General features: G+C 52.3%; 1 protein-coding gene across 1 annotated transcript in view; it reads right to left on the bottom strand.

The window, feature by feature from the left end:
- Positions 1–13,015, bottom strand: part of ADA2 (adenosine deaminase 2) — a 29,887-nt gene that overhangs the window by 4,633 nt on the left and 12,239 nt on the right. The window contains exons 5-8 of the mRNA XM_023642869.2: positions 6,592–6,719; positions 4,591–4,681; positions 2,836–2,944; positions 528–685 (exon numbers count right to left, since the gene is read on the bottom strand). Of these exons, the coding sequence (XP_023498637.2) occupies positions 528–685; positions 2,836–2,944; positions 4,591–4,681; positions 6,592–6,719 (486 nt within the window). The remainder of the gene's footprint in view (positions 1–527; positions 686–2,835; positions 2,945–4,590; positions 4,682–6,591; positions 6,720–13,015) is intronic.

Below are 13,015 nucleotides of genomic sequence, written 5' to 3'. Positions count from 1 at the left end.
TAATCCCCATCACTATTCTGAACATTGGGATGACTTCTGGGCAAAGTCCTGACAGGAAGAATAGAGTCAGTCCTCATGCTCTGCTTTTCTCCGGGTTTCATCACCACCACAAACCTTTGGTCTCTCTCGGTCCTGCGCAGAGCAGCTCTCCTCAACACAGCAACAGGAAGGTGCACAGAGAACCCGAGCAACTGTGGAAGCAGCAGGATCCTACGCCCCCCCCCCCCCCCCCCCCCCCCCCCCCCGCCACTTCCCTGGCCTTCCCCAGTGTCCCTTTAGGTTTGTCTACAGCTTTGCCTAAAATTCCACCCCACCGGTGACCCTCTCTGCTGCCTCATTGTGAGGAATGGTTTGGGCAAAGGGCCATTCCTAAATGTTTCTACTAATGGAGGGAGAGAGTGGAGGAATACAGAAAACAAGTGAGTTAAGGAGAGAGAAATTATACCGGGAAAAAGTTTGGGAATCAGAGCAGAGGTTGAGGTTGGGGCAAAAGATCATACTGGACTGGTCCCATGGATCATGCATACCTGGTTGGAGATGGGACAGACCTCGATGGGGATGTCCTTCTTCCAGGAGTCAGCCCAGACTGCTGGGTGTTTACTCAAAGCAAATCCATGGCCAATCCTGGTAGAGTTCAGTATTAGGGCATCCAGAAGGTTTCTGTCTACGGAAGTACCCTGCCAGTCTGGGGGTACAGGGGTCATCTTAAATAGGATGGATCTGACCCACAGATCATCCTCAGATAAAGGCTTCAGACCCCCCAAGCAAGAAAAGGGAGAGAAGCGCACATTAACACAAATACACGCACACACACATTTTCCTTATAACAATACTAAAGAGAGGTATGGTGTGCCTTTATTGTGTGCTGGTACCTATGTATGTATGTAACAGATGAGGACGTTGAAACTTACAAAGGCTTCATAAATTGAAGGAGGATACTCGGCTAGTAAGTAGCAAAACTGGCTTTCAAACCTCGGTCTATCTGACCCCACAGTCCATATTCTTTCTTTCCATTTTTTGTTTGTTTCCAGAGCTATTTTCTGGGAATTTTATATTTATGATCTTTACAACAGTGTGCTACAGACTCTGTCAATATAATTATTTGTATGTACTTACTTTAATTTATACTTTAACAGTACTCGTAGGACAATATCAATGGCAAGATGATGATGGCCAGCATGAACAAAGTGGTGGCAGATGCTGTTGCTGGTCCTCAGCAGCCATCCCTGCTGTGCCTTCCTGGCAGGTGGGCCCTCTTTACAGGGTGAAAATGACAGGTCCTGACTCTCTCAGCTTCCCAAGCAGCTAGCACAGCCCTAAGGCTGGCCTGGGAGGTTATTGGTGGGGCTCTCCTGAGGCTTCTGCCCTAATAGAAGAAGATGCCCTGGAGGAGACATCTAGTCTTCTACTGTACTGGATACGGTCACACCTGAGTGTGACTTCACTATCCCACAACCAAGTTGGGCGAAATCCCAGATACGATGAGGACAGCACAGGTTGCTTATTATGTGAGATAATAGACAATCTTACTGTAAAACCCATTGGATGTGCGCATTCCATTCCTGGCAGCCCAAAGCATCCTAACCAAGCCACATGGAAAATATGAAAACTCCACTTCTCTGTCAGGAATCAAACCCAAGCAATTCCCACTGCTGGTGAGGGCATGTGCTTCAGGTGGATTTCAAAGACTGGCTCTTCTTCTTCTTCTTTTTTAATAAGGACATTACTCGTTGGTATTAAATACCCAAGTCCTGGCAAAATCCTCTCCTGCAACCATATATTTTGGAATTTGGGTAGGTCCTGTGTTACAGTGCTTCATACTGTTGAAGTGGTTTCACACAGGTAGGCACGGTTTTCCCAACTGGACCACAAGCTCTTCAGGGCTGGCAACCCCCTTCCCCATCCCCCATAAACAGTTCTTCAAATCTCCTAGAACAGCTTTGATCTAAATTGGATCTAAAGTGACTCAAAATGTCAGGAAAAAGAGATTAATGCACAGGGACCCTTCCTCAGAGAGATGGTGTGATAAACCAAGGTTTGAGCCTGGTTGTGAAACTCAAGTTCCCACTGCGTTCTCCTCATCTCCTCGGTGTTCTGAGAGACGCCGGGGGTGGGTGGCAGCAAGCTTTCCTCCCAGTCAAAGCCCCCAAATCTTCATTTCGATCTGAGATTGCAGCCATGATCTGATACTCCTTTTGCTTAGGGTTTATGCATTTAAGGACTGGAATACGGAAGGGGCTGTGAAGTGACTAGTGAGCCCGTGGACTGAGCTTTGGGGAACTAAGATGTGGCTGGGCTAGGACATTTCGGGAACGAGAGCAGCCAGGCTGCCTGGGCAGGACAGGGGCTCCTCTTCAGCACTGCTGCGTGTGGACAGAGCCTCCTAGATGCCAGGGCAGCCCGGGTCTAGTCCCACTTCTGCCACTGAACAGTGTGTGACTTGGGACAGGTGAGTTCACCTCACCTCACCGTTCATCACAAAGTGCTCAGATTCAGACCCTGCCACTGACCAGCCCTTTATCCTTGGACCAGTTACACTGTGTGGAGCCTTGGGCTCTTCATTTATAAAATGGGGATAAAAACAACTTCTTAGCAGGACTGGAGTGAGAATTAGAAATAACATATGTGAAGTGCCTGATACTATTACTGTCAGCATGGTCCCTTCTCCTGGAGCTGCTGTCGAGATGAAAAGGGAGGACATACATGAAATGAAGAAGGGCCATAAATGACTCTAGACCCCCTCCACTGCCAAGGGCCCCATCGACACTCGTGAGCAATGGCGAGGAGCCTCCCGCCCATCACCTCCTCAGTCCTGATTGTCTCTGCACGGCTCACCTGTCTCTCCAGCATGGAAAAAGTAAGGCAGTTTCACCGCATGTGAGGCTGGAAGCATCAAAGCTTCCTTGTAGTCGTACAAGGAGTGGCCGGTGTCCTCACGCCCTACCTGCAGGACAGAGAGGAGAGGCATGGAGCCATCTGCTTGATCCATGCCTCACTTTTCCCTGCAGCCTGGGAGCAGCCTCCCTGGAACCCTCCAGTACTGCTTGAGGTCTTGCTCACACAGCCTTTTCAGAATGACCAGCAGCAGAACTGGGAAAGAAAAGAGTGCATTTTGCCCAGAAATAATGCCCCCTTAGGCAGAGGCTATGCCTCGTGTCCTTCCAGCCCTTTCCATCTTGTCTTCCCGGACCACCGTCCAAGCCCCTGTGCTTCAGCCCTGAGCTCCTCAGGGGCAAGAGAGTGTCAGAGCCACACAGAGACTGAAAGCGAGCAAGAGAGTGAGAGGCTGAGAGCGGGAGAGACAGGAAGAGAGCGGGAGAGACAGAGAGCTAGAGCCCTGGACCAGGAGTCAGGAGGAGTTCAGACGCAGCTTGGCCACTTGTCACATGTGGGTCTCTGGGCATGTCAGTTTCCTAGCAGAGTCCGTCTGCGACTCAGTTCCTCAGCTGTAACTGACATGAAGGGTAACTACACCAAAATCATGCTTTTCAGACTAAGCCACACATACCCTCAGGGCTTTATAGCTGTGTGCCAGGAGTAAGGGGGCCTTAGGATAAAAGGTAGCTCCTTCAGAATGCCAATTTTAATTTGTGGGGAGGGGGGTAATGACACAATGTTATAATAAAACAAATAGGGATATTCAATGTAGTAGAATGGAGCGTAGATTTGAAAGAAACTTGGAGCTTGCAAGTGGACCCCTTTGAACAACTACCTACCTATCTCCCCTCCAACCCCAATCTCCCACAAGGCCTTGTCCATTAGAGTCCTTGTATGGACTGTTCCAGAAGCTCCCCTTGTCAGGCTCCTTCGTCAGTGCTGCACACAGAGGGAAAAGGTGAGATGGAGAGACTTCTGCCCCTTTTCTGGAGAGGCGGGTCCTTTGAGCAAAGCTCAAGGGTCCCAGGAGGACGCCTTGGGTCCAAACAAAATGATTCCTTGAGAGACAGTCGTCTGGGCTCCGGCTGGTCTGAAAGCAGGAGCTTAAGCACAGTGTGGGGTAAAATGTACAGATTCTATGAGAAGGAATCAGGAGTGCCTTTCAGCCAGTTAGTCCAAATTAATTTAGCTTCCTTAATGAGATTAATGAGTTGTCACCTGGGAAGTGTGGCCTGGCTGTTAGGATCTGGCTACAGCTTTGATTTGTGGGTGTGAGGGGTATGGATGTGCAGCTTCAAAAACAGCTGGGGAAGCGATGGCAGGCGGGGGGAGGGACAGCTTTCACAGCCGTGACAGTTTGCCAGGGCGAGCCCCATCTCTGCTTCCAGACACGACCCCATGTGCCGCGGCTGGAAGGGCCAGATGGAGGGGAGCAGTGTGGGCAGAAGGCAGGGGAATGGGGAACAAGCCTATCACTATTGTCCGAACTCCCTGAATGCCTTCCTTATTCTGGAACTTCCCCTTTTAGCCATCCAGCCATTTCTGTCATCCCCTCGCAGGCCCCTAGAGAGGGTCAGCGCTGAACTCTGACCAGGCCGGTGGGTGGCAGCCTGAGCCTCTGCAGAGGGCTTCAGTGGGTGCTGCCTGGCCCTTCACCAAGAGCTGCTGCTGGGCCCGCCGTCGGACAGCCTTGCTGTGGGCAGAGTCCCTTACCAGATCAAATCCTGCCACCATCCTGGGGAACAGGGCTCGAAGCACCATGGCTGTTCGGACGGACTCCATGATGAGGGACACATCTTTGGATCTGCAAGAGAGACAGCGTGGCTCAGCACTGACAGAGCTGTGCACCCCAGAGGGCTCCCTCGGTGCCTATGGCTACTCTAGTCCAAGGTCCACAGCAACCATCTCCCAAACCCGCATCACCCTGTCCCCACAGGGCTGTTCTGATCCCTTTAAGTGGCTACATCTGAGAGCTATTTCGCCACATCCCTCTCTGTCAAGGACTCTGGCTGGCTCCAGAGGGACCCACATTCTCTGAAAAGAGGTGAGGCAAAGGGGCCCATGGGACAAGCTTTATCTATCTACATTTGGATGAAGCGAAGTGGCCTTGTCCAAAACTTGTCCTGCATCCCTGAGAGGGTGGGGCCTGGAAATCGGTGCAGTACAGAGGCCAGCTCTCTGTTCACTGGACACCTGTGAAATGCCACAGGTCACCCAAGTCCCTGTCAAGTCAGCTGGACCTGGCAACTACTTGTCCTCTTCCTCTGATTAAATCAGCAGGACGCTGGGCACTCCAGAAATCATACAACCAAGCTGTCTGACCCCCCTCTGTACCCTCTCTCTTCAAGTCCAGGACAGGGACGAGGCAAGCAGCATAACAACAAAACACCAAAAGAAAAGGCCTGGCACAACCTGCGATAGGACGAAGGTCCCTGCCAGCAGCTGGCTCACTCGTTCCAATCCTCAGTTCTGTGACCTAAAGTTTGTCCTGCCTCCTCTTCCCCACACTTGCCCATTCCCTCTCCCGCAGCGCCCTGAGGGGACACGGGGAGCACTTACCACTTCAGCTCAGCCCTCACGCCCTCCTGCCTCTGGTCCCCAGAGAGCCTCTAAGCAGAACCAGTGGGCCCATCTGTGAGCTCCATCCTGGCTGACCAGCCCACAGGTGCAGGCCCCAGAGGAGGGGAGGGTGTTCAGGGGCCGTGGCAGGGGGCAGTGCCTGGAAGTCTCACTGTCCTCTGGAGCCCAGCCCCATGGTGGGCTGACAAATGGGGGTGCCGGCCCTGTCCCTGCCCAAGCCTGACGGAGCTGATCCCCTCTGGCTGCTGCCCTGCGGCTCCAGCCTGGGTGCCACAGGCCATTGCTGGCTACTCATTGACAAGAGAGGAGAGCTCTTCCTTTGGTAAAATCAGAAGGAAAATTAAGCTATGAGGCTTTCTGCACTTGCTTGGGGAAGGAGTGGGTCCTCCACACTACCATGCTGCTGTGGGGTCCCCACACACAGACACTGAGACAGCTGTCACTCAGGGCCCGTCACCAACCAAGACGTCGCACACAGCCACACACAGCGAGCACGTGGCTGAGAGGAGACAGAGCCCCAGTGGCAAACTGAAACAAAGAAAAGGGCCAATTATCCAAACATTTAGGCAAAAGCATTATAGCCATAACTGAGTCACCAGGCCAATGTGGGGTCACAGCCTAGAATTATCTGGAAAATTGCCACAGTTCTTCATTTCAGTCTGGCTGTGAAGATTCAAACTAGAAGTGATTTCAGATACTGATTTTTTTTGGAGGAACATTAGCCCTGAGCTAACATCCACCGCCAATCCTCCTCTTTTTGCTGCGGAAGATGGGCCCTAAGCTAACATGCGTGCCCACCTTCCTCTACTTTATATGTTAGACACCTGCCACAGCATGGCTTGATAAGCGGAGCGTAGATCCCCGCCGGGGATCCGAACCTGTGAACCCAGGGCCACCAAAGAGGAGTGCACGAACTTAACCGCTGCGCCACAGAGCCGGTCCCTCAGATACTGAGTTTTGCACTCACACGCAAGCGCACACAGTAAGCCCTGGCTCTTTGACATCAAGGGATCTCTGACCTCTGGCTCCCAGCCTCCCTTCTCACCCCTTTCTCCCCTCTCCCTTCCCGGCCTGATAGCTCTGCCCACATCCCCTTCTGCCAACTCTTGCAGTTTCAGCCACGTTCTCTCTCACCTGTGATCCGAATAAATGATTTTGATTCCAATAAACCCAGGATGCTTTTTCGCAAACATACAAGCCACTTCTTTGTAAGTCTTCACTGACCACTCTCGGTTATGGACCATCCCGTTCAGTTCATACACCTGGGAGGGAAGCACCGTCCCGACTGAACATCAGAGGGGACCAAAGCAAATTTCATTCACAATAACCAATGGTCTCTAAAACTAGGCTGGGCTTTGCAGTCTCCTTGTTCAATGCCCTCGGTGGTCTCTGACACTTATCAGAAGTCCTGGCCCCGTCTGGGGGAAAGCTCTCAGATGCAATGAGGCTGGACACTCTGCCTGTCCTGTTCCTTGCTGGTCCTCCACCTAGAGGGCCTGGCACAGGCGGGTGCTCCATCAGTACTCATATAATGAACGAAGGACAGGTCAGCTAGGGAGAGGACAGGAGCCAGAGAGTGGTCCAAGGACCTGCTTCTTCTCCCCACTCTCCCAGCCCGTGTGAAGCATCCCTGAGGTGACCACAGCCACCAGGGACACCAAGAGTGACATGGTTGGGGCAGAGGGAGAAGGGCCAGGAGTGGGCAGTAGGTAAGACACAGGAGGAAGGGGCAGTGGAGAAGAGGACACTTGCGGGGGGGGGGGGGGTACAGGAGTCTCCTCTGAAATGCCTACCTAGCAGGTCAAGCCCCACCAGCCTGCTGGGAGAGGCACTGGACTGGGGCTGGAGGGGGGCTGGGCGCCTCCCCTGCAACTCCCTCTGCCCTCCCCTGTCACGGGGTGGGGCCTTACTCCTGCACACAGTGGTGTGTGCATTGGCAGTTGAAGGTCAGGAGAAGCTGTGGGAGTTTTTGCAGAGACTGTAGGCGAGGGAGGATGGGGAGACACCGGGGTTCAAGTCACTTCTACAGCATGAATGGAGGACCTGTGGTGTGTAAGGAACTGTGCCGGGCATTGGAAGGGAGGAAGACATGCTAACGAGCAGGATGCCTGCCGTCAAGGAGTTTTTGGAGGACAGACTCTCCCGTCTTTATAAACAAAGCAGGAAGAATTAAGTGCTAAACAGAGGTATAGGGATCGTAGAGGAAGAAGGGGCTCCCCGTCACTGGGTAGCCTCAGAGTGGCTCTCCCTGAGGAAGGCTGGGCCTGGAGAGGTGACTGGACTTGATAAGCAGGGACGGGGGCAGCCACTGTGTAGGTAGGTGGTCCCATCCCAGGTGGCCTCGGTGCTACAGGGTTGCTAGTCCTGGACTAGGGGACAGTGGCTCTGCCCAGAGCCAGGGCTGACAGGGTTCAGGGAGCAGAGGAAGAGGGAGGCAGGAGGGAGCCAAGAGCGGCCTCTTCATCCTGAAGGGAAAGTGCCTTCTCCTCACTGGAGTCAGCTCTCTGGCTCCCGATCCCCTGGCCTCACAGGAGCTGGGTGCTCAGGGGGCCTCTTCTCGTGCCCCCCGTCACTCGCCCCAGACCACTCTCCCAGCCCAGGGACCTCCCCGCCTGCTGGTGGCAGCTCTGCGGCACTGCCCTTGGTCCCTGAGCAGCAGGCTCCCCGGCAGGCCTCTGCCCGCCCGCCCTGCTGCAGACCACCTGGCCCTGGGGCGCCAGATCTCAGGGTACCGCCCTGATCGCTGGCCTCGGAGCAACCGTGTGCAGCCTCACCAAACGGTCCACTGCCAGGACTCCCAGAGAGGAGACCCTTAGGTACTGTTCCCTCAGTATCTAGGATCGCCCGTCTCACTATCGTCTACTGCAGGCATTGGAACATGCCACCCTGGAAATATGCCACTTTGCAGAAGGACTGTTTCAAACCGAAGGCAGTTAGGGAGCAGCGAACACAGACGGAGCTCTCTGCCCTGCTCCTACCTGCCTGGCAGCAGGACGCACCTCTCTGCCTGTGAAAGTGTCCCCTTCCAGCCCCCACACCAGGCGGAGGGCCACCCTTACCACGGGGGACAGCCAGCCGCTGAGTGGGGTCTGCAGACAGCCTTACCAAAAGAGCCCCACATTCACCTTCCCACACTGAGGGCCCCAGAAGCTCATACCTCTTTTCCTTTGTCTTGTCACTTCTCCACAGTTTATCACCATTTGCTAAAATAGTACATAAGCACCTGGTCTATCTACTTCTTTGGGTCTTCAATTTTCTATGAAGGCCTCCATGCATGTAAAAATTAAATATTCACATCAAAGAGAACTTGTATTCCTTTTCTCCTGTAAATGTGGCTTTTGTCAGTTTAATTTGCAGGTCCCAAGAATAGAATCTGAGAGAGTAAAAGAAAAGTTACTTTCCTCCTCTCCTACTTTACCAAGGACTTTTTAACAGAGCTTTTCCTGTCACTGATCAAGGCCTCAGCAGACTTCCAGGCACTCTGTTAGAATCTTCAAATCTTTGATGCTGAAAGAACCTATATGCTATACCCCAGCGGTTCTCAAAGTGTGCTCAGGGACCCCGTGGATCCCCTAGGCTTTTTCAGGCTATCTACAAAGTCAAAACTCTCTTCATAAAAATTTTAAGATGTTATTTGTCTTTTTCACTGTCATTCTCTCACACGTGTACAGAATTTTCCAGAAGCTGCATCATGTGTGACAATATTGCTCTGACAAATAAGGGATCATATGCTTGCGTAGTCTTGTTTTGAAAATTTCTCAGTTTTAATTTCTAATACAGGCTATATTATATGGGATTTAGTAGCTATAATCCACAGAAACAAAAGCTGTTTGGGATCCTCCAAGTTTTTTGAGTGTAAAAGTTTGAGAACCATTGTGTTAATCCAACGCAGAATTTTTATTTGAAGTGGTCTTGGCGTTCCCCAGCTGATCTGCAGAAGGGAAGAACAGAATTCTGCTCCATGCCTTGATGGCTCTGTCAGGACTCAGTCACCTGCCCAGACACCCTCACTGGATTGTAAACCCCTGAGTGTAGGGTCCATGTGGTTTTGATCTTCCCATCTCCTTCCTATGGCACCGGAGGAGAAGCTCCATCAATGGGCATTAACTTAAGAAGAGGGCTGTCCACCTGGAGTTTTAAAAGGCCTATGCCCCAGCCTGCATGGATGTATAGACGGTGCTGGAGGGGTGGCCAGTGGAGCAGTGCTAGTAGAACAGAAGGAAGACAGAAGAAAAACCTTTAAAAAAAATCAACAAACGACAACTCTGCCTAAAAGAAGATCTCCAGCAGATTAATCAAGTCTGCAGAGATAGGCAAATGATGCAGGGGGGGTGGGGGACGCGGGGGGCCTGATGGGGGCTTGCAGATGGCAGCGGTTCCAACTCATCAATTCTATCATTCCAGTGCTCATCACTGGAGAGCTGGGGCCCCTGCCTTCCAGGGTTCTAGTCCCGCTGCTGGTTCCCGTCACATGGGGAGCCATAAAGATCAAGTCTAGAGATGCTGAAGCCACATTCAGAGCATTTCCTAGATTCCTGGTACCCCAGTAAATTGCCACCAAGGCTGCCCATGCCCTGTGCTTCTGCGCCCCTGTCCTTGGGCAAAGAAACTGCAGGCTTCAGTGCTGGAAGCACCTAGGACAGAACCTGAATGCTCAAAAGAACCCCCACTTCAAGGAGTGGAAGGTCCCTTCCAGAGAGGAGACCTGCCACTCCTCACAGCCTCACAGCTAGTTTGGGTAGCACACCGCCATGAAGCCGGGTGTGCAGGAAAGGTCTCAGCTGGTTTGGAGGTTCGGGTCAGCCTTCCGGGTTCAGGCTCCCTGTGCCAAGTGTCATACCTCCTAGGGTTGTTGCAAGGATCAAATGAGCTAATATTTGTAAAGCACTTAGAAATGATAACTATTAATAATAATATTGCCAATCTATCATCAGATGTAGAAAAACAACTCAAACTCTGCAGTTGCCCTAGGAAAATGAGTTAATATCAAGAATTTAACAATCTGTAAGTACAAGTAGGTGGTGTCAATCACTCATCCAAGACTAAGTGATACAAAAGCTGCTATATCCATGTAATAGCCCCTCTTGAATTAAAAATATATTGGGCTCAATTTGGATTATCTCAACTTTTAACTACAGTCATGTGCCACATAAGGACGTTTCAGTGAACGAGGGACCATGTATGTGACAGTGGTCCCATTCAGCGTGGCTGTGTGGTAGGCTCTGCCGTCTCGGTGTGTGTGAGTGCTCTGCGGTGTTCACACAACAACAAAATCACCCAGAGACACATATCTCACAACATGTCCCCATTGTCAAATGACTCTTGACTGTCTAGTTTAATTGAGGACTATAAATTTGTGGGCAAATTATTCAAACCACATGCTACTTTCACAAGCCAATATAAGATTACAAAGTTTTATTGTCTACGGGTATCATGGAATGAAAGAATTCTGAAGCTGGAAGGGATCAAAGGGAACTTTGGGAGCAGAGTTGCTCAAGGTCACACAATTAGTTTGTATCAGACCAGAAATGAGGACTCAGAATTTCTCACTCCCGAAGCCACTGGCTTTCACTGCTCGAGCAGTTTCCCTCACAGGCATTGGCTGAGCTTCTGCTGGGTGCCAGGGGTAGGCTGAGAGCGTCACAGCAGAATCTCATTTCATTCTCAAAATCGCACTATTAGGTGGGTCTCATTTTAGAGATGAGGATTTTGAGGGTTAAAAAGGTTAAGAAAGTCAGTCCTACTCCAGTTGGAGTGGGGGCTGAAAGTCTGCTCAGTTTCAGAATCTTGCTGACTCTGAGGTCCCGTCAGCAGAGATCCCTGCCCTCACCTTCATACTACCGTGTCAGGGGTCGCAGAGCCTCAGCCCTGAATGCATATTAGAATCACTCAGGGAGGGCAACATGCTGGCTCCCACCCCAGACTAATTAAATCAGAAGCTCTGGGGTGGAACCTGTTAGGTTTTTTTACTTCCCCAGGTGATTCTCATGTATAGCGTATAGCTAGGGTTAAGGTCTACCATTCTTGTCGATTTGACAAACAGCATAATTACAGCGTAGGACGTTAAGTGCTATTGCCAGTACTCTCATAGAGAAACACCAATGATATGAAATGGTGGTCACTTCAGCAAAAAGCCAGGTGGTATTTGTAATGAAGGGTCTGCTAAGAATCCAGGAAAATCCTTGCGGGGTGGGGGGTGGATAGGGGGGCACTAGTCCTGCCTGCTACCCAAGTGACAGCATCCAGGAACATGTCTGGAAATGACCATGGTGGGCTCTCTTTGCCGCTGACGGTCTCTCTCCTAAGACCCCCATGAGTAAGCGCCAGCAGGGCGCCCTCCTGTTGCCAGCCCTCCAGGGGCCTGTAAGAGCTGCCCTCTGAGGAGTGGCCGGGACCCAGTCTAGGCCTCAGATGCTGGCCGTGGGGGAAGGGACTGGAGCCCAGGAGATAAGACCCGCCTAGCAACTGTTGCTAAAGGCAAGCAGCCTTTGTTATCAGCATTAGGAAGACAATAGGAGGCTGAGCCGCGAGGAGAGGCCATCAACATCCTCCCAGGCCCGGAATTAGCCCCACCAGCAAGAAGGGGGAGTCCTGCGGCTCAGCAAAAGAATTCCAGTGCAGACGGTTTTTAGTTGTTAATGTGTTGATGGCTCCCTGCTCTGGCTAATGGGGGGCATTAAGGCACAGACCCTCTGCTGCCAGAGGCCTTTGTTCCCGGGTCAGCCCAGAACAAATGGTCAAATCCCATCCCCCTCAGCTTCTACCAGAATCCCGAGTCCCGAGTCCCGGCAGCCGGCAGCTCTAGGAAGGCTGGCTAGGGGGTGGTGGGGGGTTGGCGGAGTGGGGAGAGAAGAGCTGGGCAGGCCCCCGGGGTAAATACCCTGGCGCCCAAGTGTCCGCCCTCGGCACGGTAAGGAGATAACACGAACACAAAAGGGGACGGATGGAGCTGGAAAACACTTCTCCAGCCTTTCTCTTTCCCTCCAGTCCAACTCGCACCAACTTCCCCCAGATACTTCTCCACCGGCCTCAAGATGGAAGCACAGCCCTCGAATCAACCTGGACCCGCACCCTCTCTCCGTGATGTCTCCCCGCCCCCTAAGGAGCCGCAGGCTTTACCAGGCTTGAGGGCCCTCCGGCTCCCGGCGCTGAAGAAGCTGCCAGGACTTGCCCCACGGCAAGCAACGCCCTAGTGGGAGCCAGCCCCATTCGGGGTGAGGCGTCAGCTCGCCAATCCGAGGGGCTCTGGTTTGCCGGGCAGGACTAGCATCGCAGCCGGATGCCCCCTGATGGAGCTCCTTTGGAGAGGACCGTGGCTGCCACAACGCTCAGAAAGCCCAGCACCCCGGCCTCTATCCTGTCCCTCCTTACCACCAACGTGACCTGGCTCAAGCTCTTTGACCTTTCCAAGCCTCAGTTTCCACATCTGTAAAATGCAGGGTTGTTGCGAGACTCAAACAAGACAATGTTTAGTGCTTTGTAAAAGTCAAGGTGAAGAAGGCCTTTCCCCGGCGCGGTCTGGATCCCAGCATCTGCATCCGAGCGGGGACGGCGGCTA

The sequence above is a fragment of the Equus caballus genome, chromosome 6 (assembly GCF_041296265.1).
Source record: "Equus caballus isolate H_3958 breed thoroughbred chromosome 6, TB-T2T, whole genome shotgun sequence".
In the NCBI taxonomy this organism is placed as follows: Eukaryota; Metazoa; Chordata; class Mammalia; order Perissodactyla; family Equidae; genus Equus; species Equus caballus.
This window is presented reverse-complemented; position numbering and strand designations above follow the sequence as displayed.